Source organism: Dermacentor albipictus, chromosome 4 (genome assembly GCF_038994185.2).
Source record: "Dermacentor albipictus isolate Rhodes 1998 colony chromosome 4, USDA_Dalb.pri_finalv2, whole genome shotgun sequence".
Taxonomy (NCBI): domain Eukaryota; kingdom Metazoa; phylum Arthropoda; class Arachnida; order Ixodida; family Ixodidae; genus Dermacentor; species Dermacentor albipictus.
This window is the reverse complement of record NC_091824.1, coordinates 170,776,911-170,802,208: the sequence shown is the minus strand read 5'-3', so window position 1 is coordinate 170,802,208 and position 25,298 is coordinate 170,776,911. Positions and strand designations below refer to the sequence as shown.

General features: G+C 46.5%; 1 protein-coding gene across 3 annotated transcripts; it reads left to right on the top strand.

Annotated features, from left to right (window-relative positions):
- Positions 1–461: 461 nt before the first annotated feature.
- LOC135902453 (uncharacterized) lies at positions 462–24,253 on the top strand. 3 transcript variants are annotated; one of them, XM_065432533.2, is made up of 7 exons: positions 848–1,444; positions 2,426–2,508; positions 6,344–6,446; positions 12,817–12,902; positions 16,593–16,700; positions 17,514–17,567; positions 23,647–24,253. In XM_065432533.2, exons 2-7 carry the CDS (start codon positions 2,434–2,436, stop codon positions 23,923–23,925), a joined length of 705 nt encoding a protein of 234 aa, XP_065288605.1. In that variant the 5' UTR covers positions 848–1,444; positions 2,426–2,433; the 3' UTR covers positions 23,926–24,253. The 3 variants fall into 3 exon arrangements, with proteins under 3 accessions (XP_065288607.1, XP_065288606.1, XP_065288605.1); XM_065432535.2 differs by lacking the exon at positions 16,593–16,700 and having other exon boundaries at positions 462–1,444; XM_065432534.2 differs by lacking the exon at positions 17,514–17,567 and having other exon boundaries at positions 462–1,444.
- The last annotated feature ends 1,045 nt before the right edge of the window (positions 24,254–25,298 follow it).

Genomic DNA, 25,298 nt, shown 5'->3' with positions numbered 1-25,298 from the left:
GACCTGTCTAGGCTTCGCACGTATTGGGTCGTGCCACCTGTGAAGGTGCTAGCCGCAGCCGCAGGCACATTTTTCTTGATGTGCTCTGCCACCTAGCGGAACCGGCGAAGCTCCATAGCATAGAGAAAGAAAAGTCCATCGCTCGGCCGCGAAACGGCTTGAGGGTCCACTCTTATCCTTTACTATGTTACTCTATGCTGTTGGTTCTTTATTCTATGCTAAAAGTTTCAGTTGTTCTGAAAGACATGAGTTACGCCCTTCCTTGTGCCCACTACAACACGGAAAACACGGGCAGATGCTAATGACGCAGATAAACGCGAAGCCGCCGGTGAGCGCTACGTCATCTGCCTGTGCGACGGAGTTCAGGCATGTCACGCAAAAGCCATGACCACGCCACGGCTCGCGCCACTCGCAACACGAAAAGGAAGCGTCATCTCGGGTGTATGAGGCGCGGACATAGTCCGGCGCAGCGCGGGCGCGCGCCACACACGGCACAGTATACGCCACGTAAGCACCACAACGAAGCCAGCGGGACAGGCGGCGTTCGGCGCGCTTTGGCGTGGCTGGCTCCGGAATACAACGTGAACGTGTCTCATGCCAGAGCCGCTAGACAAAGGTGCACCTCGCGCTGTGTAGCTTGGCTAGCCGGCAGCGTGCTCGCCTAAACACTTCGGGTGCACTGAAAACAATGCGCGGAGTTTATCGCCGCGTTGTTGTGGGACGCGTTCAACGCGCTGAACCCTATACAGATGGCGAATTTTCGGCGATCTTAGCGTCACCGGCGTGATGTATCCGACTTCCCCGGCCGCTTGCGGGCAGGCTGCACATGCTGGACTATACATATACTATGTTCGTCAACTGCGTGTGATCGCCACCAGCGCAAGTGCTCTTGCGAAAGAAGCGGAACAAGAGGCCGCGGAAGCATCGCAGCAGCGTATGAAGTGCGGAGCAGACCGCGAAGACAGCAGACGACTTGCAAGGCAAGGAGCGGCAGAACCGAACGTTAGACGACTCCCGGGATATGAGACTGCCAATTAAGGCCGCAAGAAAAGCACGCGCTGATAGCTAGCCCCGTGGTATCGACATGGTGAAGCGTAGAATAGACGAATAGGAGAACGGAATGTGGCAAGGATTGCAGGGCAAAGGCAGGGCAAAGGCACGCCGTTGTGGTGACATTGGGTGCTTGCGAATAGAAGTGGCTGTGTGTGGGGGTTGTGAGAAAGTGTACGTAGTACGTGGAGCACGATGCAGATGCACATAGTTTCATGCAGGGAATTGTTGATATCCTTTTTTTCTCGACGCATTGCTACTTCTCAGCAGCGGCAACCAGTATATATCGCAAGGAAGGAGGAAGAAATATTCAACGCGGACGTCTTCACTTTGTAGAAGAAGAAGATCAAGCGGGGTGAGCGGGGCTGTCCGTCGGCTTTTATCGCTGTCGCAGGTATGTTCGATCTGCCATTTTCCGAAAGTTATTTTACCCAATATGCTAAAAGGAATGCACTGGCCTTGTGAATCATACTAATCGCGTCGTTCGTGAGTCGTTCTTATACTTAATGCTGAATTGAGATGATAATTCCGCGCGTATATGGTAAACATTCTTGTTCCATTGGCCGGTATCGTTCGAAGCTGCTGCTGTAATACTACGCATAGTACGAGCGAGAAATGATATAAATGTAGGCAAATATGAATTCGCTGCATAGTTCGAAGAGGGGCAATTCCCCTCCAGTGAGCCAGAAAGAAGAAAACCAAATGAAACAGAGTTGTAGACAGGGCGCTTACTTCCTAGTCTGGTTCGTCTTGGTTTTGCAGGTGTTTCTCCTTATATGATATCGCGCTCACTTCTGCATAAATGGCAGGGAACCCCCATTGATAAATCAGACACACCTGTTCTTATGGTACATTCCAATGGTTCCTACCACGCTCCAACTCGGTTTGCAGTGATGCCAAGCGCTCCCTAGGCTGGAGCCAGCGAATGGCTACTCTAGCGGAACGCGCTATGTGCTCCTTCAGCAATTGGAGTAGCCACGTGATCGAGTATCTGTCGGATATCGGTCACTCACGCTCCCAGGTTGACGCTGGGAGCGCCACCGAGCACCCGGAGCTGGAGCGTGGCGTTCAGAAGGAACCAGTTGAATGGTTTCCGAGAGTTCGATTTCGACCAGCCGAATGCAAACCAAACCGCGACAACGCTCCAGGGCGCTCGAATGCGACCAGCCAAATATACCATTAATATGGGTACTTTGTCGGCCCTTCTGTATTTTACATGTTTACCCAGCGGTTCCTGATCGGGTACTAAATAATGTATCGTAGTTTGATTAGGTTCTGGGAACTGAGGCAGCAGATTTCTGCCAGACCATGATACATCATGTTTCGCTGTCATGCTGTGACCTTGGGTCTCTGTTTTCGCTTTCCTTTTCACAAGGCTTCGTCATGGGAGGTAGCTGCTATCAGTTCCTGCACTTCAGAGACCGACCCAGCATCCAGACGATGGCGAGCGTCTGTTTTGTGAGTGGCTCAAGATTTTCTTATGTTTCCGGCTTAATGAACACTGTTGAATAGAGACTATGAAACGGGTCGTAGACACATAAAATCTGACTACGACCTGTTTTCAAATTAGCAAGTGTGCGTGAAACAGATTACACTCAAAATAGGACGACACGAGTGCAGATGAAGTCGTGTTTGACTCATTTAGAACCGCGTATCGAATACTAGAGACAGAGGGCCACGTGTCGTTTATTTTCGTGTACGTAGTGGCTTGGATACCGTGCTATCTAACTTGCCAACAAGCATCTCATTTTAACCCAAGGAACGTTTGTATCACGTTGTCCAAAACAGTATATATAACGTGCGCGCGTGAAACCAAGATAAATAATGGCGTTTAACATCCCGAAACTGCTCAGCAGGTTATGAAGGACGCCTCATTGGAAAACTCCGCTTTAATTTAGCGTTTCCCGGTAAACATTGCGGTTACATAAGCTGAAGCTGCCCGGAAGCGTGAGATGAAAGTCAGGGATCTCTTAAGAGGAAGCTTTAGCTCGGGCCCAACTCTGACACGGCCTATTGAAATACATGTAAAGCGCAAAAACGTTTTTCTGAGATAACCCCTGGACCGATTTTAATGAAGTTTGTTGCATGCGAGAGAGAAAGTTAAATTCTAGTGACTGTTGGAAGTGGAATTTCGATTTCGGGGTTGAATGTTGTTAAACAGATTTTCAAATATTTGACCGTTTGAAAAAAATAGAAGCACGAAGTTTACAAATTCATAGCTCTGCAAAAAGAACTAATATTGCTGTTCTGTAAACGGCATCCATTAGATAATTCAAAGCGGACAAATTCGATATGTCATTTTACATCTTACATGAATTTGTTACGTTGGTTACAAGGTTTCTGCAAAAGTTGTGTTTCCCTATCACTACATTTTTTTATGTTCACGTGTAACATATTAATTTTGTTCGCTTTAGATGTACTATAAGATACAATTCATAGAATTGTATTATCATTTTTCGTTGTTGAGTTACAGAGTTGTTAGCTTTATAGTTTCGTTTTTTGAAAATTTGCGATCTTCGCGATTCTTTAATAAAAAATTTACGACCTAACTCTAAAATTCCATACCAACAGTCACTAGATTTTAAGTTTTCCTTTTAAATGCAACAAACCTCGTCAAATTTGGTGCAGTGGTTGCCGAGAAAAACGAATTCTCATTTTACATGTATATAGATAGGAACACCCGAGCTAAAGCTTCCTCTTAAAGGCGAAGCTTAAGCGTCCTCCAAATTTTTTTTATATGGTCATGCATGTTCTGGTTCAACTGTGTTGTACTATCAGCGTCAAATAAAAGTTGAACAGCGGAGCGCGTGGCCCAAGCATAAGTGAAGATATAGTGCGCGCCGTCCAGTCATCACCATTGACAAGCGCGCAAATCCGATTTGGCCGCACTGCGCGATCCCCCTCTAGTGAGATAATTTCGCTTCTGTCCTGGCTGTTTCTTACATTTGAAAGGGAGGAAATAAAAAATAAAAACGAAACTAAAGTATTGCAGCTTACGGCGAGTCTTGTCGCACAGATCGCCGAAGCCACAAGTGCTGTCGGCCTGAACAGCGGTGCGCGTGGTGCCGTTTGCACCGTCATCGCCCGCACCGCGCGGGCGAATCTACCTTGTGATGATGGTGCACGGTGCGGGCGATGACGGTGCAAACTGCACCACGCGCACCGCCATTTGCGCTGACAGCACTTGTGGCTTCGGCGATCTGTGCGACAAGACTCGCCGTAAACTGCAATATTGCAACTGCAATATGTAAAAAATGCTCAGATTGATCAGGGAGGTTCCTGTACACACAGTAAATTAACGGCTTTGAGAAGAAAATTTGTTACGTTTGGGTCTGGGTGGGCTTAGAAGCCGGGTCTGGGGTGCGGGACGAGCACGCTTCTCCGACGCCACGTGCGCTGCACAGTCGTGGCTGAGCGCGATTTTGTGCGCGACGGCGACGAGCGACGGCTTCGAGCGACGGATCGGGCCGTCGCGTGAACAGATCGCTCGGTCTTGTCGCCCGATCGCTCGCTCCTGCAAATCTATAGAATTCTTCGCTCGTCGCCCGGAAGCGCTATGAGCGACTAGCCAATAGCGCGAAGCCGGAACTGGATGTACTATAGCGCTCTGTATGACCTACAACGCGCGACCGCTTTGCCACGTGCTTTCGCGTTGCAGCTCATACTGAGCGCGATCGCGCACATCACTCAAGTACTACCGATTGCGGCACGGAACGAGCAAACAATTGAATTTTTATAGTGCAAGGACAAGAACCTACTGTAAGACCTTCCGAAATATTTTATGCTGCTTTTTACAGTAAAAAACATCAAATCAAGTTAACAAAGCACGCGTCACGCTAGTTTCGGCACCTATATTGCTGCCCTGATACCGGCAACTCCGAGGAGACGTCATTCGAAGTCATCGCTCGCATGGGGTACGACTTGTAGGCGACGAGCGAACACGACAGCCGTCTCCATCGCGTCGCTTGTCGTTGACACGCGCAAGATCGCTTGCATGTGGTCTATACTTAAAGGTGTGCCAAGTGCGTGCGTCATTGCACACGTCACGTCGCAGAGAACAGGCTGCGACGTTAGAGTTGATTAAGATGAATTAAGGTTGGTACAAATTATATCAAGGTGGATTAAGGAGAATTAAGGTGGGCTAAGCTTGAGTTGTTAAGGACACATGACAATGTATGACGTCACGTATTATGGTCACGTGATAATTACAATTAATAAACGCAAAGCAAGGAAACCGGAGGACGCAACGCAAACACGTTATGGTTTCTAAGCCTTTAATGGTGATAAGTTGGATCAACCATAGTGCTTTCTCATTAAAATCCCGTAAGGATACTTAGGTGACGGTCAAATTTTTATGCTCATTTATTATTATTATTATTTAATGACATCCTCTCTGAACCGGGGCGGTGACAAATAGTCACCTAGCGTGCTTGAGTTGCTCAGGTCTGCTATATCCGCCCCGGTGGCTTAGCGGTCATGGCGTTGCGCTGCTAAGCGTGACGTCGGGGTATCAAATCCTGGCCATGGTGGCCGCATTTGGATGGGGACGAAATGAAAAAGCGCCAATGTTCCCTGCATTGGGCGCACGTTAAAGATCCCCTGGTGGTCAAAATTAATTCGGATTCTCTCACTACGGCGTGACTCATAATAAATCGTGGTTTCAGCACATAAAACCCCAGAATTTAATTCTATGCTATTATCTATTCTAGCGTTTTTGTTTAGATTTCTTTAATCCTTTTTTTATCTTTCTCAATACTTCTCTATTTACCTTGGACCACTACATATGTCTGTAAGGAATCTGGTAGTATCAGTATCTACACTGCTTTTTTTTTTCACCAATGCTCTTAACGTACCTTGCTTATTTCGAGTGCTGAGTGGTTGATGCTTCCGTCCGCTTTAAATCCAAGAGCTTCTGGGAGGAGTACGTTACCTCCGGGTCTCACAGGGTGAATCCCTTCGCATTCAATTAGGATGTGCTGAGCGGTCTCCAGATTTTCGCTGCAGCATGCACATGCCTCATCTAGATGCGAATATTTGCTCCGCTATGTTTTCGTCCTTAGGCAACCAACTCGAGCCTAAAATAGCAATCCACTTTCCTCCATATTATCTTACAGATTGTCCCTGCTAATTTCTTTTTTCTCATTCTTGTAAATCTCTATGGCCTACGCACATCATTGGTAAAGGCCTACCATGGCGTTGTGATGCAGGGAAACGTGTTTGAAATGATGCGTGTCGTTTTGTTATGGCGGGTCAGTATACTTGCGGGCTGTTCTCTCCCAACCCGCTATCGCAGGCAATGAACAGCATTCATCTCGTCGCGGTGCTGTACGCCGCCATGAGCGCTGATGACGCCATCGTGATGCTCAAGCTGAACGGCATCGAATCGACAGTGACGGGTATGAACGTACTCCGCAGCAAGTACTATAGTACTGCCGACTGACGAAGTGACATTTCAAGGATGGGTACTTGTACTGCAGTGATGGCGGTATGGAAGGGCCCATCTCTGACATAAACGTCCTTCACCTTGTTCTCGCATTTGATCATTTGAAAGAAACAGAACAGCGCAGGTGATAGCAAGGGTCACAGAAACAAAATGCAGCAAGCGTTGACTTGCAAGTACATTACATTTCACGAGAACATTGATATTGAGCTGGTTTTGTTGGAATCCAGCTCACTGGCACATAAGCGCGATTTTCCAAACATACACTGATTACTCTAATTCAGAAATAAATTTTATTTCCGAGTTAAGTGCTTGCTATACTTCATGTCTCCTATTCCTCGCTACGTTGCGCTGTTCCGAGAGTTCAAGACGCCTAGTCAGCTATCCTACTGCAAGATTGAAGCAGCCCTTGAACCTAAGAGAGAGAGAGATAGAATAAACTTTAATTTTGAGTAAGCGCAGTGTGCGCCCTAGGTGGGCGGCCTCCTTGTTCCAGGTAGCCACGGGCCATGGCCATCTTTCGTGCCCGTTCGATTAGGCTGCTCTGTTTCTTTGGGTCCGGGTCTGTTAGCTTGGCCTCCAACTGCTCCTCGGTTAGTGGTTCCACTCCCACCAAAAGTCTAGAGTTCGACTCCCATAAAAGGCCATAGGTTGAAGTGCCTTAATTACCTATATCATAATCAACTGTGCCTTAATTAACTTCTCAATTAACAACAAAGGCCGTCTGTTAGAGTGCCTTAACTCTATCTTAAAAAAACGTATGCCATAATTCGCCTTAATTAATACCAAAGGTCGTGGTTTCGACTCCCACCAATGTTCGTGCGTTCGACTCCCATCACTTTTGGAGCCATTGAATTTTTGTGGCATAACGCCGGATGGTCAATTTTTTATAAAGCCGGACGGTCACTTTTTCGATCCATGAGCCATCTAAGGTTTTCGCCTTAAGAGTGGTGTACTGACTTCATCCTTCCTCCATAGCGCGTCGTGTGAGGAAGCGCGGTGAACGTTAGCTCGGACAGAGGCATCGGCTGCCTCATTCTCCAGCACGAACTCGTGGTCCGGGGTCCATACGATGTATACATAATTAGTATGTGCTTCTTTGGCGTGGTTGTGAGGATTTGTAGGGCTTGCCTGGAGATTCTCCCTTTCTGAAAATTTCTGCAAGCCGCTTGTGAATCGGTGAGTATTGTTGCTCCCTTCCCGCAGGTTGAGATGCCCAGGGCTGTTGCTATTGTCTTCTGCCGTATCTATTTCCCTTGTTAAGATAATACTCCTTTCTCTCTTTGCTCTTACTATCGATGACGCTGATAGCATGTGCTGGAGTTTCGGAATATTTCATTGCATTGGTGTGCGTTCATATTTCGCCCGTAAGTTTTTTTTCGGAGAGTCCCTATTCTGGCTTTTCTTCTTCTTTCATGGTGGGTTGGATGCATATTTCTTGGAATGGGGGCTACAGAGACGAACTCTTGAGTTGTTTCTAGGATTACCCTTTTCTCATCGCGCCCCAGTTGCATAGCTTCAGCACTTTCTAATCTGAGTGTGCTTCTAATGTAGTCTTCTACCTGTTTCAGTAATTTTGAAACGTTCGAGTTGGTTAAATTTGTGTGCTTAGACTAGCTCCTCCCGGGTGTTGTGGAGACATAAGCAAAGTAGTCGTGTGGAGGCGCGTTCAGAGATCCCTATGGCAATCTTGATGACCTTCCTGATGAGGGTGTTCAGTTTTTCGACTTCCGCACACTTGAGGTCTAAGTAATTGTGGTCTAAGTAGGTGATTCTGCTGAAGATGAGGGCTTGGATGCTTCTGACCACGTCTTGTTCTTTCAAACTGTGTCTTCTGTTTGCTACCCGTTGTACCGAATGTGCTACTTGCGTGACAGTATCTTGCATTTTGGCTAGAGTGGCGGCGCCTGATGCATCCTTGTGTGTATGTAGGACGAGGATTCTGAGCGACGCTACTTTAAGAATTCGCACCCCATCCAGGCGGAGTTCTGCTTCCGGGGTTTCGCCTTTTGGCGACTGGTTGAAATTTATGGTTCTCATTTGTCGTGTGAGAAGCTTCGACTTTTCAGGCGCGCAAGCGAGACCGCAAGCCTTGAGGTAGGTTTCTGCATGGTCCACCGCTTCTGGAAGTGCATCCTGTTGACTTCCTGGAGATCCGCCTGTTGTCCAGATGGTGATGTTATCTGCATAGAGGGCGTGTCTTATCCCTTGTATTCATTTCAGTATATTTGGTAGTTTCAGCATAGCTATGTTAAAAAGCAGAGTGAGATGACAGAGCCCTGCGAAGTTGCTTTGTTCGACATTTCAAATATGTCGGATTTCACGTTGCCCAGACCAACTGTCGCTGTTCTGCTGGTAAAAAAAGTTTTTTATGTAGCGGTAAGTCCTTTCGACACAGTGCATGTCCTGAAAATTCTTCAACACAGCCTCGTGAGAGACATTGTCAAAGGTTCCTTTCATGTCCATAGCCAGGATTACGCTCTTGCTGTGTTTTCCCTAGATGATGGAAGACGTCTTCCTTGAGTTGTAGCAAGATGTCTTGAGCCATTAAGTGGGAGCGGAATCCATACATGGTGTCGGGCATGTACCCGTTTTCTTCCATGTATGAAGTTAGTCTGTTAAGGACCATGTGCTCGTACAGCTTGCCTGCGCATGATGTTAGGCATATGGGTCGCATATTTCCTATTCCCTGTGACTTCTTTGGCTTCGAGATCATGATGACCTCCGCGTGTTTCCAGATTGATGGAATTGTTCCACTTGCCCAGCTTTTGTTGATGGCTTTTAGAGGTATTCTGCCTCACTCTTGCTTAGGTTGCAGCGTATATCGTTTATGAAGTCTATGGGGTTGTGCTTCGAGTGAGCTTTGCCAATGCCGCTTCCATTTCTGCCTGTGTGAAAGGACGATATAGTTCTTCATTTGTGTTGCCTGTGTAATCTAGGTGTATCTAAGAAATTGCCGTGCCTTGTGTGCCTCCTGTCAGCTTTTTTACTTCTTCCAGGATTTCGTCTTCTGAGCCTCCGTAATTGTGGAGGATCTTCGTGACGTTCTTGCTTGTATTGTTTTTTGATTCCTTAGTGTTTGACAGTGAGATGATGCTCCATATCCTGCCGTTGCTTGGACATCCCTGAAGCCTGTCACATACCTGGATCCAGTTCTGCCTTTCTAATTGGTTGGCGTATTCTTCGGCTTGCCTGGTCAGCTCCGCAATGTGTTTTTTTTTCAAGAGTCTGTTCCGTTTCTGTTTCTTTCCATCTACGGATAAGGCTTCCACGAGCTTCCCACACATGGAGCAGGTGCGGGTCTACTGCTGGGATTTCCGTGGTGAATTGAATTTCCATGGTACACTTCTCTACCTTTTCTATGATGAATTTCGTCTATTCTTCGAGGTCTTCGGCAGTTGGTGTGGAGCATTCTTTTCGGAAAGCGGTCCAGTCTATCATTTTTGCCTTGCCAGTTTTGAGGGTTGCTCTCCTGTAAGCGACTTCCGTCCGTACCAGGTAAGTTGTCGCTTCCCAGAGTTTTTTTGGAGTCTCATCCACTCCACTTGGGGTATTCCCGTTGTGAAAGTTAGATCTGAGTTGGTGTCTCTTAATACACTGTTTCCAATTCATGGCTATGGTATGCAGGTCATTCCATAACGTTAACTCGTGATGTGCTGTGTTGTGGACATTCGTTCCTTTCTTGTCCATCTTGTGATAGCCCTAAGCCGTATGGTAGGCGTTGAAGTCCCCCAACACCACGAGCTTGTGCCCTCTCATACATTTTTTCACTTCTCTCACGAAGGCATCGAAGCTGGCGAGAGATTCCCTCCGGGACTATAAACGTTGAGTAGAAAACGACTCTGGTCTGTTTTCTCGGCGGGAAGTGTCTCCACGAAGGTGTATCCGATCTGATTGTTAATATGATGCGGTTGTGCGATTAGTAGGTTTTGTGTTAGGACTGCTGTCGGTTCCTCCCTTCCGCTATGCGAGTTTCGTACTCCCTGATTTTGATATTGTCTGTCTGGGTTTCTTGCAGGGCTATGACGTCCGTATTCTCTTGTGTAATTAGTTATAACAGGTTCTGTCTGTTTATTTATTTATTGTCATACTCTCAAAGCCTGGGATCATAGAGGAGTGGTGATTATTACAAATAAATTCGTTTACAATATTCTTGAAGTTTGTGGCGTTAGAAATGGCAGTGATGGAGGCAGGGACGCGGTTCCAGTCGTTCGTCGTTCTTAGTATTGGTTCGGATGGATCTACAATTACAGTGCTATATCATTATTCTTGTTTGCTTTTGTTTTATCGTATCCTTAGGTCTGATATCTATCTTGGCCTTCCGTGCTTTCGCTCATGCGTGCTTCTTTGGCTGGATACTATGGCTTCTTTCTGCTTTGCTCAGGCATTTTCTCCAAAGCTGCTGTCCATACCCCCTTTTCGGCGAAAGTATTGTTGACATGGGCGATGAACAGAACTATGGTTGCCTTGAGTAGGTTGACCGTTGCCGTGAAGGTCTCAATGGCCTGTTGTTGCTGCTGCTGCAAGATAGGTTCGAGGGTTGCTTGCAGCTTGGCTTCCTGTTCTAGTTGTTTTTTCTTGTTTTCAAGTTGCTTGGTGTAAGTTTGCTGGTCTTTGCAACCTTTGGCTAACTCATAGTTGTCACGTTTTATGTCTTCAATTTCTTTGCGGAGCTCCTCGACTTCGTGTTCTTCTGGCGTTTGTTTTGTGGGTCCCCGAGAAGAGAAGGTGGAGCCGTCACTTGTAGCTTCTACATAGCTCACTGTTTTCTTTGATCTCGGCCTTGATTTCGATCGGGAGCGTGATCTTCCCCTCGATATGGGCCTTCCTCTCGGCGTGCTGACGATGCTGCTACCCGTAGTGCCTGGGAGAGTGTGTGAGAAGTCCGAGACTGAGATGATGAACCAAGACAGCTGTGACTTCTGCTGTTGTTTGAATTGGTGATTCCCTACATACAGGGGAGGGGGAGCCAGTTCTAGTATTTTCTTGCAGTCATTTTCCCGCAGTTTCGTGAGGGAGGTTGCACATCTTGCATATGCGATTGCATTGATGCTCAGCTGGTTGGTTGACTTGACAGAACTTTTAACAGAAATTGACTTTTGAATGCGGGCAGATATCTTGCCTGTGTCCCAGGTCTCCGCAGGTTTTGTAGCACTTTACTGTCTTTCGGTATGGTCGGCATCTCATTTGGGCTCCCTCTTCTTTTACGTAGAATGGGACATGCGGGCTGTGAAAGTAAGTGATGGCTGAAGTCGATCTTCTGAACCTTCTGACGCTGAGGATTTCATTAGTTGTTCCGCTGTCATTCCTGGTATTAGGCTGTGAGTGACTCCTATTTACGCTTCTGCCAGGGTTTTCATGTATGGGGTCAGGCTGTAGCCATTTCCATCCAATTGAATGGTTTTAATGTTTGGCAGGATTTCGAAAGCGACGTTGTTGTCCGGAGTGTTCGCTATGATGAAATTTTGGCTTCGTTGCACTTCTCTTGTAACTTTTTTTGAATGCTTCGGGGTTCATCTTGCTTGCCCTGGCTAAGGCATAGGCGAGTGCTTCTGTTGACCACCTTGAAAGTTGCAGTCCGGGCTGAGGTGGATTGCTGCCTTTTCGGTCTTTTTCCGGCAGTGGTGGCGGCCTGTACGTTTTTGTTGTTGTTGTTGGCTGCGTCGATCGCATGTTTCCTTGAGACTTGCGCTTGGTTCTTTTCTGCTTGGCTTCCAGGTTGTTCATTGCTTGTCTTGCTTGCGACCGCTCCATGGGGCTTCCCTTCTTTGCGGTTTTGTTCTCCTCCATACCTACCGCCATATGTTCTGAGTCTCGATCGTTCGGCCACTCTTTGTGTCGAAGGCTGTTTCCCCATTCATTTCTTCCCTCGCCTTCTTGTCCCCTCAATATGTGCAGCGGCTTCGGTAACTGCATGCGTTCGCTCCGCCCTCCCAGCGCGGCGAGGACGGGCACGTAGATGGCAAGGTACGAAGCCCTGTCCCGAAGCTCGAGCACGGGCACGAGGCGCGTGGCCTCGGGGAGAGAAGCTTGGCAAACCTCAGTAGGCCTAGCTCGGTGAGCGCCGCTTTGTACTTTCAAGAGAAGCAAACATGTGAGAAATTGACTCACGGAGTTGTGGGTGGTCTCTTTGGATGCCGCTTCTCTAGCTGCCTTGATTGATGGAAACCTAAGAGGGAATAAAAAAAATGGCATTACATATAATTGGCGGACAGCCGAACGGCGCAAATCGCTATGGGCATTCGAGATAGATTTTGATGCTCGCGTTCGCGTTGACTCTGCCTCAGTATTACGTGTCTCAACCATTTCGACGAATCTCGTTTCAGAGCTTCACATCGCAGGGGGCTCACGCTTTGTCCTTTATTACATAACAATATTTGCTGACTTATTTCTCATCATCGGCATCGAAGATGTGAGTAGAACTGTTTGTAGTAGCACATTAATGTTTTGTAATAGTTTAGTTTGCAGCTTTCGTTTCAGGTGACTACTTTACCTTTTCTCCACTAAGTACAGGGAAACAGGAGGAAGTACACGCCAGTCTTTAAAATATGCGAGTGACCTTGTCGCTGGAAATGTTTCTTGTTCCACATTTGGTTACTACAAAATACAAGGCCATATCGAAAGAGGAAGAGAAGGTCGAATCGTTTCCGGCACGCCTCATGTTCTGTGACGTTCCTGCAGAGGACTGGTTATGCAAGAGACGTTAGTAGAAAGCACTCATCTTACAGATGCTAACTGGTAGGGATAAACTTTATTTCAAGCCCAAGCAGATCCCATTTACAGAAGTACTACAATCTGAAAAGTGCGAAATTTTGTACACTGAGACCACCTTTCTTTTAGGAAAATAACTTGTTCCCGGACAATTAATCTCATAGCTGAGAGATTCATTGCAACTTAAGTCATGGCCGGTATGGGGCGGCGATTTCGTAGCGATGCCTTCTGCTCAATTCTGTGCCACTTTTATCATCCACCGTTCACGATCGGCTACTCCCAATGATAACACGGGTGGAGTGCGCTCTGACTACTCACGAAAACCGAAAAGCGCTAAAAGAAATAGCATCAGGAAAGGCATCGCTAATTGAGGTGTGCGTGCGTTGTAGACCTGCCGCGCACAAATAAAATAAACGCAAGGACCATAAGACTGGACACCGCGGGCACTGGCAAAAAAGTTATATTACAAAGGGTTCGGGATTAGAAATAAGACCAACATGAGTTGACGTTGTTATTACGTATTTGTTATGTCGCTCTTTTCAATTAGCGTTGGGGGTAGTGAGCCCGCTGTAATGGCCTGATGGGTGCCTGCGGGTGCATATGTAAAGGGACACTAAAGATTATTATGAAGTCAAGTTAAAGTGATAAAGCAATGCTCTAGAAAGTCTAAGGCGTCAATACAATCGCGAACAGAGCTTTAGTAACCGAGAAAGGGAGGTAAATGCATGACACGATTTGAGACCCCCCAGCGACATTCCGGTACTAGCCCGATGACGGAGGCATTCCTCATCATAATTTATGTCACTAGTACTCAACTACTCGTATTAAAAAGATAATTTCATTACGTTATAAGACGGAAGAAAATGCTGCTTCTATACTTCTGTTCTATTCTAAGAAAAAATAAAATTTTGACGTTACCCTTCAGTAGTATGGGTGGCCGAAAGGTTTCGTTTTCGCTCGACTGTGCACGCTCGACTCTGCGCCGCGCGCGCTTTGGAGTTTCAGTTGTTTCGTTATCGCGTCGTGCTGCGTTGGTTCTGCTGGCTCGCGAAACTTGCGTTTGGAACAAACAGCGAGAATGCAACGTCCATGCGATGTCGTGGGATGCGCGAATGGTCCGCGGAACTTGGCCAAGGGCAGTTGCAGTAACGAATCCAACGTTACCTATCACTGTGTGCCAACGAGTGAACCTCTCCGTTCGAAGTGGTTAAGTGCCGTACCTCTGCCCCATCGCGTTGGCTAGGAGCCGAAAAATCGCATAGTGTGCTCGCTACCATTTCGTCCAGAGGATGACGAGTTCAACGCCGACATACTGAAGTCGTGTGGAGTGCCTTTCAAAGCTATGCTTTCCCGTAGCGCTGCTCCGTCGGTCTTGCCTGCATTCTCCGAAGCGCAAGAACAACTGCAGGCCGAAGACGGGGCGGTCAGTGCGGGATTAGCTTTTCACGAAGGAAAAGCTACAAATGTGCAAATAGGCGCAGCCATCACATACAGTTGCCGTCGTAGCAGTACACGACGACGCCGGCAGCGCGAGCCCTCAGCAGCAGGTCACATTCATCAGTGCTTAAATCGCTGAAGTCGAGCCCAGCATCGCGAGCCAATGTCTCGTTGTCAGGGTCGTCCATTGCAACGAGCGTCAAAGTTGCCGCCATAAAATAAAGAACCAGCTTATCGTCGCGCGCTTTCCCTTCCGCTAGCCACCATATAGTTCCACATTCGCACTGCTGTAGACTCTGTCTTGGCTCTGTTTCTGACCGCTCGTTTGTGTTTTGCGCAGAAAAGCCGTAGCGCCGTCTGCGGCCGCCATTTTACTCACCGACGGCGCAACGTCACTATGAGACCATGACGTCACCACTCCTCGATCAGAGCGCGGGCGATTTGAACTGCGCTAGAGGTACGCGGACGCTTCAGAACCCATTTTCTCTTAATATAAGTCTCTTCTTCGCAGGAAACAAGTGTTTCGAGATTTTTGGGAAGGTATTTGAACAGTCCACGTTGACTTAATATTAACCTTTAGTGTCCCTTTAAGACAGAACGCTTACTGTACAATCTCAGATAAGCCCTGTTCCTTCCACTGCCGCCCTAGTATAGACACAGACCGATATATATTGTGCGGCCGATCACATGACGGTTAGCATTATGAAACATCGTTCCAACGCAAATTTGAACACGGACGAGAAGAGAAAGACAACACGAACGCCGGCGTGTTCTCTCTTCTCGTCCGTGTTTAATTGTGCGCCGGAACGATGTTTCATAATGCTACTCACAACCAACTAGCCCAGCTGTCCGTACTTAGCACATGACAGTTTTGTTCCTTATCCGTGGTGGCACAAAAGGCTCCCACAGTACTATAGTGCGCCATCATGAGCAAGGAGGAAACCCCTTTTTCAATGACAGATGCCGCTGATAAGTAAGGCGTCATGATCTATCACTTACACGATCTACGACTGATTGCATGACAGCGCACCAGAATGCGTTTTTTAGAGATTTCATCATCGCATCATCATCATTATCTCATCATTCTATTTATGTCCCGCTGCAGGATGACGGCCTCTCTCAGTTATTTCCAATCACTCCTAGCTACAGCTGGCCCCCCATCTCATGCATAAATTTCCAGCTTCACCGCAGCACCTAATTGCATGCCCTCCTTGACTGCGCTTCGCTTCTCCTGGCAACCGTTCTGTAACTCTATCAGACCAAGGGATATCTGCTCTACGCGTTGCATGACCAGCCCCTCCATTTCTTGCTCTTAATATCAACTGGAATATCGGCTACCCCCGTATGCTTCTTAACCCACACAGCTGTCTTCTTCTTCTTCCTCTGAAAAAATGAAAATACACAATAAAAAAGATGCATGACAATATAAATGCATGATTACGCTTATATACACATGTAGCCACTTTCCCCTCTCTTAACGTTACGCCTAGCATTTGAACGACAGAAAGTTGAGCTAGTTGGTAAGGATTCATAATGCAAAAAGAGGGTAAGGCGTGCAAACACGGACACAAGAGAAGTGGACAACACGAACGCCGTTCGTGTTGTCCACTTCTCTTGTGTCCGTGTCTGCACGCCTTATCCCCCTTTTTTTTGCATTATGAAGCCCAACATTTTTTGTTCCATCGCTCGTTGAGCGGTCCTTAGTTTGTTCTGAAACGTAGTTGTTACCCTATGAAGAAGCACGAGAAGACGTTAAGGATGGCGCGTTCTGAATTTTACTGCACAGGTGCAGAATGTTGTTTCTTTTTCAGATTTTTTTTAAGATATTTTTTTTTTCAGCATTTCACGAGCCTTCATAACAGGGGCGCAACGAATGCTCAGCGCAAAATTGACGGATTTCGTATGCTTGTTTGAGCTATAATACGCCCGTCTTTTTTTTCTCCCTGCCATGCAGAACTGCCGGCTGGGCATGTTGACCTTCATATGGTGGAACTCGTTTCGCATTTTCCTCGAAGTCCTTACCATCGTGGGCGTGGGATTATGGAAGGGCACCAGCGAAAACGTTAGTATATCTTCATACTCGCGCTTTATATGATCTGACGAAGTCGAAGATCATCACTTCTGCGTTTAGCTGTATTTCATGCACGTGTCGTTATCGTAGAAAAGGCTGTGAAGTTCAAAAGTTTAAGCAATACGCGGCGTCAGCCAGCGATTCACCTTTCGCGTTAAGAGGATTACGAGTTTTGCCGAATAAGCGTTGCTATAAGTCTGTATGACCTTCGATGCCGTCGGCGTGGGTCTTGCATGAAGTCTTATACTTAAAATATCAGCACGAAACCTTCTGGCCTGTACTTTCACCCATGATCGATAATTTAGGAGGATTTGAAAAGTGCTCATGGTTGCGTATAACGTAGCCATTATGAGCGCTCGCGAGTTTCAATCGAACACCGTGTTGCACTGCATTCTGAACGCAAAAACTACTTTCCTCGCTAACCGATGTCCTTTCAATGCTGGTTGCTACGGGCAAGTTAACGCTCCCGCACTGAAGTCGGTGGGCATTCTAATGAAAAAACGGTTTTAGCTGCATGATTAACTGGTTGTAAATGTTTCTTGGCGCTCCATTAGTCGTTGTTTGAGTAAGCGTATAGAGGCATCCTTTCGGTGCTATTACTGCGCAGCACACAACTTTTTTTTTTATAGGACTTTGCATTTCCCTAATTGGAGACCCTTCTCGGTTTTTTCTCGCGGCCTGTTTTGAAATCTCGACACTGCGTGCAACAACACTTGTGACAGACGTTGTACCGCGCATTCTAGGTGATCGCATCTTCTGTAAGCAATGGTTTCGCTGTTTCAATGATCATCTACCGTTTTGCAGTTCACTCTCATAATGTCCTTCCTGTCGTGCCTGGGTCTGACACTTCTTGTTCAGGTAAACAAAGAAATGGCATTTCTTTACGTTGAACCTTTAATGATTTAACGATGCAACGGTTACACCATTATTCCGGATAGAAAAACAACTCTTGCTGATTCCTTCGGTGAAAAATTTGTTGAGCACGGTAAACAGTTTACGTGACTGTTCGGATAATCTTTTTTCCCTCACACCCTCATAATATGCACTATACAGGGTGTCACAGCTAACATTACCCAAAGTTTAAAAGTATGCGAATGCCACGTAGCTGGACAGAACCAAAGTAATGTTGTTTGCCGTCGCTTGGAGATACTCAAATTATTTTTTTTTCATTTCGCCTAATTAGATAATTAGACTTAATTATTCAACTTCTAGACTATTATAGTTAGATGAAAAATGTAAACGAGAAAATTGTAGAGCAACATGAAAAATTCACGATGCAGCTATCTGTTGCTTAATACGTGTTACACAGAAGTGTTTTTCCGAGCGTGAAAGAAGCCCGCAAACTCACGCAAAATTGCCGCGCGACTGGCCGCTCGAGGCACTTCGCGTGTATTCGCGGGCTTCTTCCACGCTCGGAAAAACACTTCTGTGTAACACGTATTAAGCAACAGATAGCTGCATCGTGAATTTTTCATGTTGCTCTACAATTTTCTCATTAAAATTTTTGAATGTGATTATAATATTCGAGAAGTTAATTATTAGCCAAGACTATCTAATTAGACGGAATGAAAAAAAAATTAAGTATTTCCAAGCGATGGCAAACAACATTACCTTGGTTCTGTACAGCTACATGGCATTCGTATATTTTTGAAATTCTTGCTAAAGTTAGCTGGGACACCCCCTGTACAGACGACAACCAGCTGCTGTCGCTAATAAAACGTTGCAGAAACCTACATAAATTATCTTTAAGAGGGTAACTGCTAAACGCAGTTTTTATTTTACGCACAATATCATATTGCTGTTACGAACACCTCTGGACGCATCTCGAGCACCCAAAAGTCTTTTTAGATTTTCAGTCGCATTTACCTGAAATTTGTTGTCGCACTAGGAGGTTCACAACTGGCCTTTTGTGGTTTATCCTGTCCTTAAAATAACTGAGATGCTTGCGTGGCAGTACAGAATTGCTGGAGAAGCTCCTGCGCAAGCATTTGTTGATCGTGTATACCTTTTGCTTACTGTAGGGATACCTATATGCGTATCGTGTGGCAGAATAATGTAGTCGTTTTGTTTGTCATGAACTTCGTAGGTCTGAATAATTTTCTGTCTTTGAAAAATGTGGCACATGTTACGTTAACCGTAAATCACACCCGATAAAATCTTGCATGGTGAATTTTTCATGAGACACTACGGGGGCATGACATGACGCAGCATGTGTTGCAAAAAAAAAATGAGCTAGCTGAAATGATAATACTCTGCACGGCAGATGTAAATGAAGATCTACTTTACAGCCTTTTTCTAAGGGATTGAAGTGCAGATATGCGCGATGCGCCAGTGTAAAAAAACAAGTCGCAGTGGAAAGTAGCCAGTTTTGTTGATCAAGTTATTCGCAGTGCTTGCAGTGGTTTGTGAAATGTCTTGTCTGATGCTTCTTATGCGTCGTGTGTGTCTCCGACGTGTCTAATCATGAAAAAGTTTTCTTGCTATAGCTAGTTATACTCAGTGTTTAGTTTACTTATTGTCTTTTTGTCTGAAGCCCTTCGTGTGTCATGTGTTTGAGCACTCAGAAAAATAAAGGGCGAGAACTGTCGCAGAGGTGTGCACCGAAATCTCAAGAGGGACAACCCTCGTCGGTGGAGCGACGAGGGTTGTCCTAATGCCTTTAAGTAAATCCTCTAAGTTCCCATAATTGGGGTTAGGTTAGCCTAGAATAGGTTTAGTTTGGCTATGTTAGGTTATGCGAATAGAGTTCCTTTTTTTTCTAAGGTGAAAAATAAAGCAAACTAAACTCACTCCTTCCTCACCTCAAATTGGCATGTTTGCTTGATCGTCACCCAAATTTCACGTAAAAAATTCAACTTGCGCTTTGTATTTGGGCTACGGCCGAGTCACTGCTTTGTATTTCGGAGCTGCAGCCGAGTCAAGCTGTTTATGAGAGCTCTTTCTGCAGCTCCCCTGTCTGTATTTCTTGGGGTAGAAGTAAACTGTTATCATTACATTATTATAACTTTCCGCACTGCATCCTTGCCTCCATAGTTCCTGCCTGGTTTCTGCAGGCTTTTACTTGTACACATTATTTCAGCAGGAGCTCGTTGTCTGGATGGCGAGGCGAGCATACGACGGTGTTCTTCATTTTGTCTGGTGAAAGCAGAGATGAACGAAGCGCTTTAGAGAGTGGTGCGGGCCAATAATTGCGATATTGTGGCAAAATTTGCCCAACAGCAAAGTAGGAGTAAAGGCAATAATAATAATATATGGGGTTTTACGTGCCAAAACCACTTTCTGATTATGAGGCACGCCGTATGTGGGGGACTCCGGAAATTTTGACCACCTGGGGTTCTTTAACGTGCACCTAAATCTAAGTACACGGGTGTTTTCGCATTTCGCCCCCATCGAAATGCGGCCGCCGTGGCCGGGATTAGATCCCGCGACTTCGTGCTCAGCAGCCTAACACCATAGCCACTGAGCAACCACGGCGGGTAGTGGGGTAAAGGCAAAAAAAAAAAAAACCGCCTCCGGCCGGTGGCGCCGCCGCGCGGACCGTGCCTCGAAAGCGATGTGCGATGTCGACGAAGAGTGCCGACTGCTGATAGCTTCGCGCGCTGTGTTCTCGCCGCTTACTTAGCGTTGAAGAGAGACACCCGGGCCCGTATCTCGAAAGCAATCTGCGAAAGTGGCTGAGCGCGGCGTGTGCTGACAGCTCCGTGGGCGCTGTGTTCCGCTTCCTTGGCGTTGAAGCGAGAGGCAGGACGAACGTGAATTCACTCGCTGCTGCGGGCGCTATCTTGAAAGCGGTCGTCTTACAGAACGGACGGACGGTTTTCTTGTTAGATTTATGCATTTAAAGAATATGCAGGAACTCCAGTGGAGTTATATAAGTATAATGCGTAAGCATTGTGCCACTTGCTCATCTCCGAGCATATGACGCGACGTATGCTGTTTACCGCGTTTCAGGAAGCAGTAGACGGTTCATTAAGTGCATGCTTTATTCTCCTTGTAATCTTTTTTCACTCTTCGTCCGACTAGTATAAACCATTATCAACCCTTATAGGTTGTGTTCAACCTGATCGGGCTCGATACAAGCCTTCTCGATCATTAACAACCCTTATCTGTCCTTATTGGCCCTATCAGGCATGAAACGACTATTATTTAACTTTATCTGCTATCAACTTTATCGGACTCGATCCGACCCTTATCAACCCTTATCGGTCCTTATGAGCCTTATTCCATTTCATTTATTATCACCTTGAAGGCCCGAAGGCATTACACAAGTGGGGGGAGGACAAGACAAATACATGTAAAAGTCCGACTTGATGCCACCCTTATCAACACTTATTGGTCCTTATCAACCTTATCAGAATTGCTCCGACCATTAGAAGCCCTTAGCGCTCTTTAGCACGTTATACAACCGAGTCGAACCATTATCAACCACGATAACAACTCATAAAACCCCTCATCACTCCTTATCACCCTTATAAACTCATTGACTGCTTATCTGTCTGTGTTGCGCTGCAGCATAGATAACTCGGTACAATACATTGATCTGGTTCAGATATATTCGCCTTTTGCAATCGCGGGTGCTTAGCCCAGTGGGCAAGACCGTTGGCTTCTGAGCGTCACAAGTCACGCGTCAGCGACCGTTTTCGTCAGTGAGTCGACGTAAAAATGCTTACGCATTTGAAATCGAGGACTATTTGATTTTTGAACCAAACTAGGTTAACGCCATTGCCATGGCCGCTGAGTGCCGTATAAACACAAAGTACTCCCAAATAGGTTTGCATTTATGTTGCATTGAAGCGTGTGTCGCCCATGATACGTTGGTTCGACAGGAAACGCGCGGCGGATTTCGGTGACATACGCGGCCCGGAACCGTCAGCCCAGGCGGTGGAGAAACGCGACGCAGTCTCAAAACCTTCAGACGCCACAAAGCTCTCGCGTGTCAGCACGAGCAATCTCGAAGAGCTGGTCGGAGTTCGGTGATCTTAGCGGAGGTCGCAAGTCCGAACTCGGATGAAAGCGCCAAAGAAAACTATCCACTTTAAAACTGGGACAACTTTAAAAACATAATTTTTTATTATTAAAGGAATGGTAAAGGAATTAAAGGAAGGTTTTTTTAAAGGAATGACGCTCTTGACTGCGTGTATTTGGATATTTAGTGCAGTAGGCGGCTCATTCAAGTCGGAGTCATAAGTTCCGCTCATGCTATCGCTCTCGATAGAACTTTGCATTTTGCACTGCGCAGCGCGAGAAAAACAAAACTGCGCAGCCGACCAGTTCGCTCCGCGGCGGCTGAGGGTAGGTGTGACGTCAGATCCGCCGGCTTGTTGTCGGGAGCGCTTTGCGAGTGACGCGGTGGCCGCTCATAGAGAGTCAAAAATAAAGCCATCCGCTCAAAAGTAACCCGAATAATGACTATATACTATAGCAATCGTGTCTTAGGAATGCATTTGGGGGGCTTTCTCTATATTCTTCAATTTTTATTTTGTATCCCTTTAAGGCCGCGTTTGCTGTGTCGTAGTGTAACACCGTAAAGAACAGGGGCGGCTTGCTCGAACATTTAATAAAGAAAATAATAATGAATTTAAGAACGCGTTCTAGTGCGGACTAGGAGTTGCCCAAGAAACATTTAAAAACGCGTTCGCAAATTTGTTATTATTTTCGTTATTAAATGTTCGCGTGAGGCGCTCCGTAGAGCCGGTGGTAGCCACATCTGTAGCGGTGTAGTACCGATGCGCCGGCTCGTCACGTGTGCGCGGTGTTGAGCCATGCCGGGCGATGGCATAACTTCTGTGAAATGGATGACTGCGGGTGATACCGAGAAAAACCGTTTCTGCGTCAAAATGTTATCACAAAGGAATGCTAGACGGTTCCTCGCTATATATACCAGGTGCTTATTATTTAGCCGCACCAACATTATAAACGTTGCCTGTGGCAGGTAGCACAATTCCACCCCTCGAGCTAAATTACTCGATGAGGCGGCTATTACATCTATGAAACATCTAGTACCTAATGCAATAACTAAGCTAATTACATTTATTATTAATCCCTTTAGGGTGCATACTTCATTTCACGAATCGTAGCCAGTGAGTTCGCAAGGCCTATTCACTTGGAAGCAATTTTTAGGACTATGCCACTTTCGGGATATTCATTTTCAAAGTGTCCGATAACATGCACTGGCGTTCAAGCTACATGCGTGCTTAAATGCATAAAACAGCGTGTTCGTAATGAAGTAAGTGCAACAATAGTAGATTTTTACCGCAATTTTGACGGCGCATACCTCGAAACCGGTGCCATTCTCCGAATTCCTTGCAAATCGACATGCCTTGCATGCTCAATCGCTACAATTCGGTTGGTTGGTCGGTATGTAGGATTTAATTCCGCAAAAGCGAGTAGGGCTATGATGCGCGAACCACAATAATCGCTACAATTCGTAGATTTATATGCGCGTCGTAAAGTAATTAATTAAAAAGTGAATTAGTTTAATTGTTCAAATAAGCCTTTTGATCTCTCGTAGAAGTACGACCTCTCCATCAAGCACTTTATCTCAAGGGTTGGAATCGTGCTAACTACCACAGGCAATTTTAAAAACTTGGTACAGCGAAAAAAAAAAGAAAAGAGAACACCTTACGTATTGCGTTCTTCGCTGAACGCGCCATGATTGTTCTATGATGTCTGTGGAGTTACCACGTGGTCTTCTTTCAAATGACCAGATTCTACGCAGCTCTTGCTGCGCGCACTCTGTCTTTAGCTAAAGGTCATGTCATCGTGCGCATTTCATTGCCTCTTTCACATTAGTTCACTTCCTTAGCATTAGCTCGCCTCTTTCAAATTGGTTCTCAGTGTAAGCTGGCTACAAGAAGAAAGGGCGCACCCTTCATATTCTGCGCGTGGGCGCGGCTTCTCTCCTCCGTTCCTTCTCAGAAGCGTTCGCTGTGCGCAGGGCTTCTTCACGCGTCGCGTGTTCCACTACAGCTCGCTGGTGCGTCCCAGCGTGCGCATACATGCGCACGGCGAGATGATGCCCAGCAACATGGCCCTGGTCGAGCCGGGACCCACGCCAGGCCAAGTGGGAGGCAAGGAGGGCGACGAGGAGTCGACCGAGACGAAGACCGCGCACAGGACGACCGAGAGCCGCAACGTGACCGACAGCACCAAGCGAGAGCCCGGCCCGAACAGTGGCGAGGAGTCCTCCGCTATCAAGAAGAGTCCTCCACAATGAAGCCGCAAGACCAACCATAAAAGACGTCAGTCGCGCTGCTTCCCTCGGTTTTGGTCCTCTGGGCATTTACTGCGTCAGCATTTACGCGCCCGGTATCTCAGCGGCAAACTACGTCGAGGCGAGGAAACGGCGTGGCAACGCTACATTAGGCTCCTTGTGTCTGGATGCCAATGGCAAGCGCACGCTTGCAATCACCTTGAGAAGGGAATCGCGCTGAGTCGTTCGAGCAGGGTGACCCAGTCCAGCACGACGCTTGCTCAGTCCGACCGGCTAGCGCTCATGAGTACTATGCACGCAGATTTCAGTTCTAACAGGCTTTGAGAGCCCACTCTGGTCATGTTCATGGTGGTGTGAGGGACTAAGCTGATTGTAACACAGCCGAAATGATATTTCTCCAACGTGCCGTCACGGGCACTATACAGGGCGTCCCACGTAACTGGGAGCCAAACATTAAAAATATGCCAATGTCACGTAGCTGGACAGAACCAAGGTAATGTTGTTCGCCGTCACTTGGAGATACTCAGAATATTATTCAGATTTATAATATAAAACTAATTAGATAATTAGTTTTAATAAATAATCAACTTCTCAAATATTTTAATTCGATGAAAAGTGTCAGAAGATTGTAGAGCAACGTGGAAAACTTCCGATACAGCTTTCTGTTGCTCAATACGTGTTACATAAAAGTGTTTTTCCGAGTGTGAAAGAAGCCCGCAAATGCACCCAATATTGCCGCATGACTGGCCGCTCGAGGCACTTTGCGCGTATTCGCGGGCTTCTTTCACACTTGGAAAACGACTTATGTAACACATATTGAGCAACAGAAAGCTGTATCGGAAATTTTTCACGCTGCTCTACCATTTCTTCAATAGCACTTTTCACCTAATTATAATATTTGAAAAGTTGCTTAAAGAATTCAGACTGATTTATCTAATTTGGCGGAGTGAAAAAAACAATCTATCTCCAAACGAGCGATTGCGATAGTAAATCAGTACACAGCTACACGAAGTAAGGATAATAACTTTATCGGCCGTATAAACTTGGTAAAATTCGCCTACTAAATAAACAACCATGGTGTCCGCGCGCACCGGCGAACATGAATACGTCACACTTGATGAACACGGACACTCGCTGTCAAAATGCTGGCGAGAGGAAGCGCGGAAGCTGCAGCGAGCGAAGTGAACTTCGTGCTGTTTATCGCTTCAACCGAAACTGAGTGGCGAGAACACACGCACAGAGCTATGAGCCGTCTGCAGATCGCTTTCAAGATAGGTAGGCCGCGCTGCCATCCCTACCGCGCTACTTGCCCACTTTGTTCCCTTGCGCGCGCGAGATTGAGTCGCTATCGTCGGATCCCCTTGCGCGCGGTCACA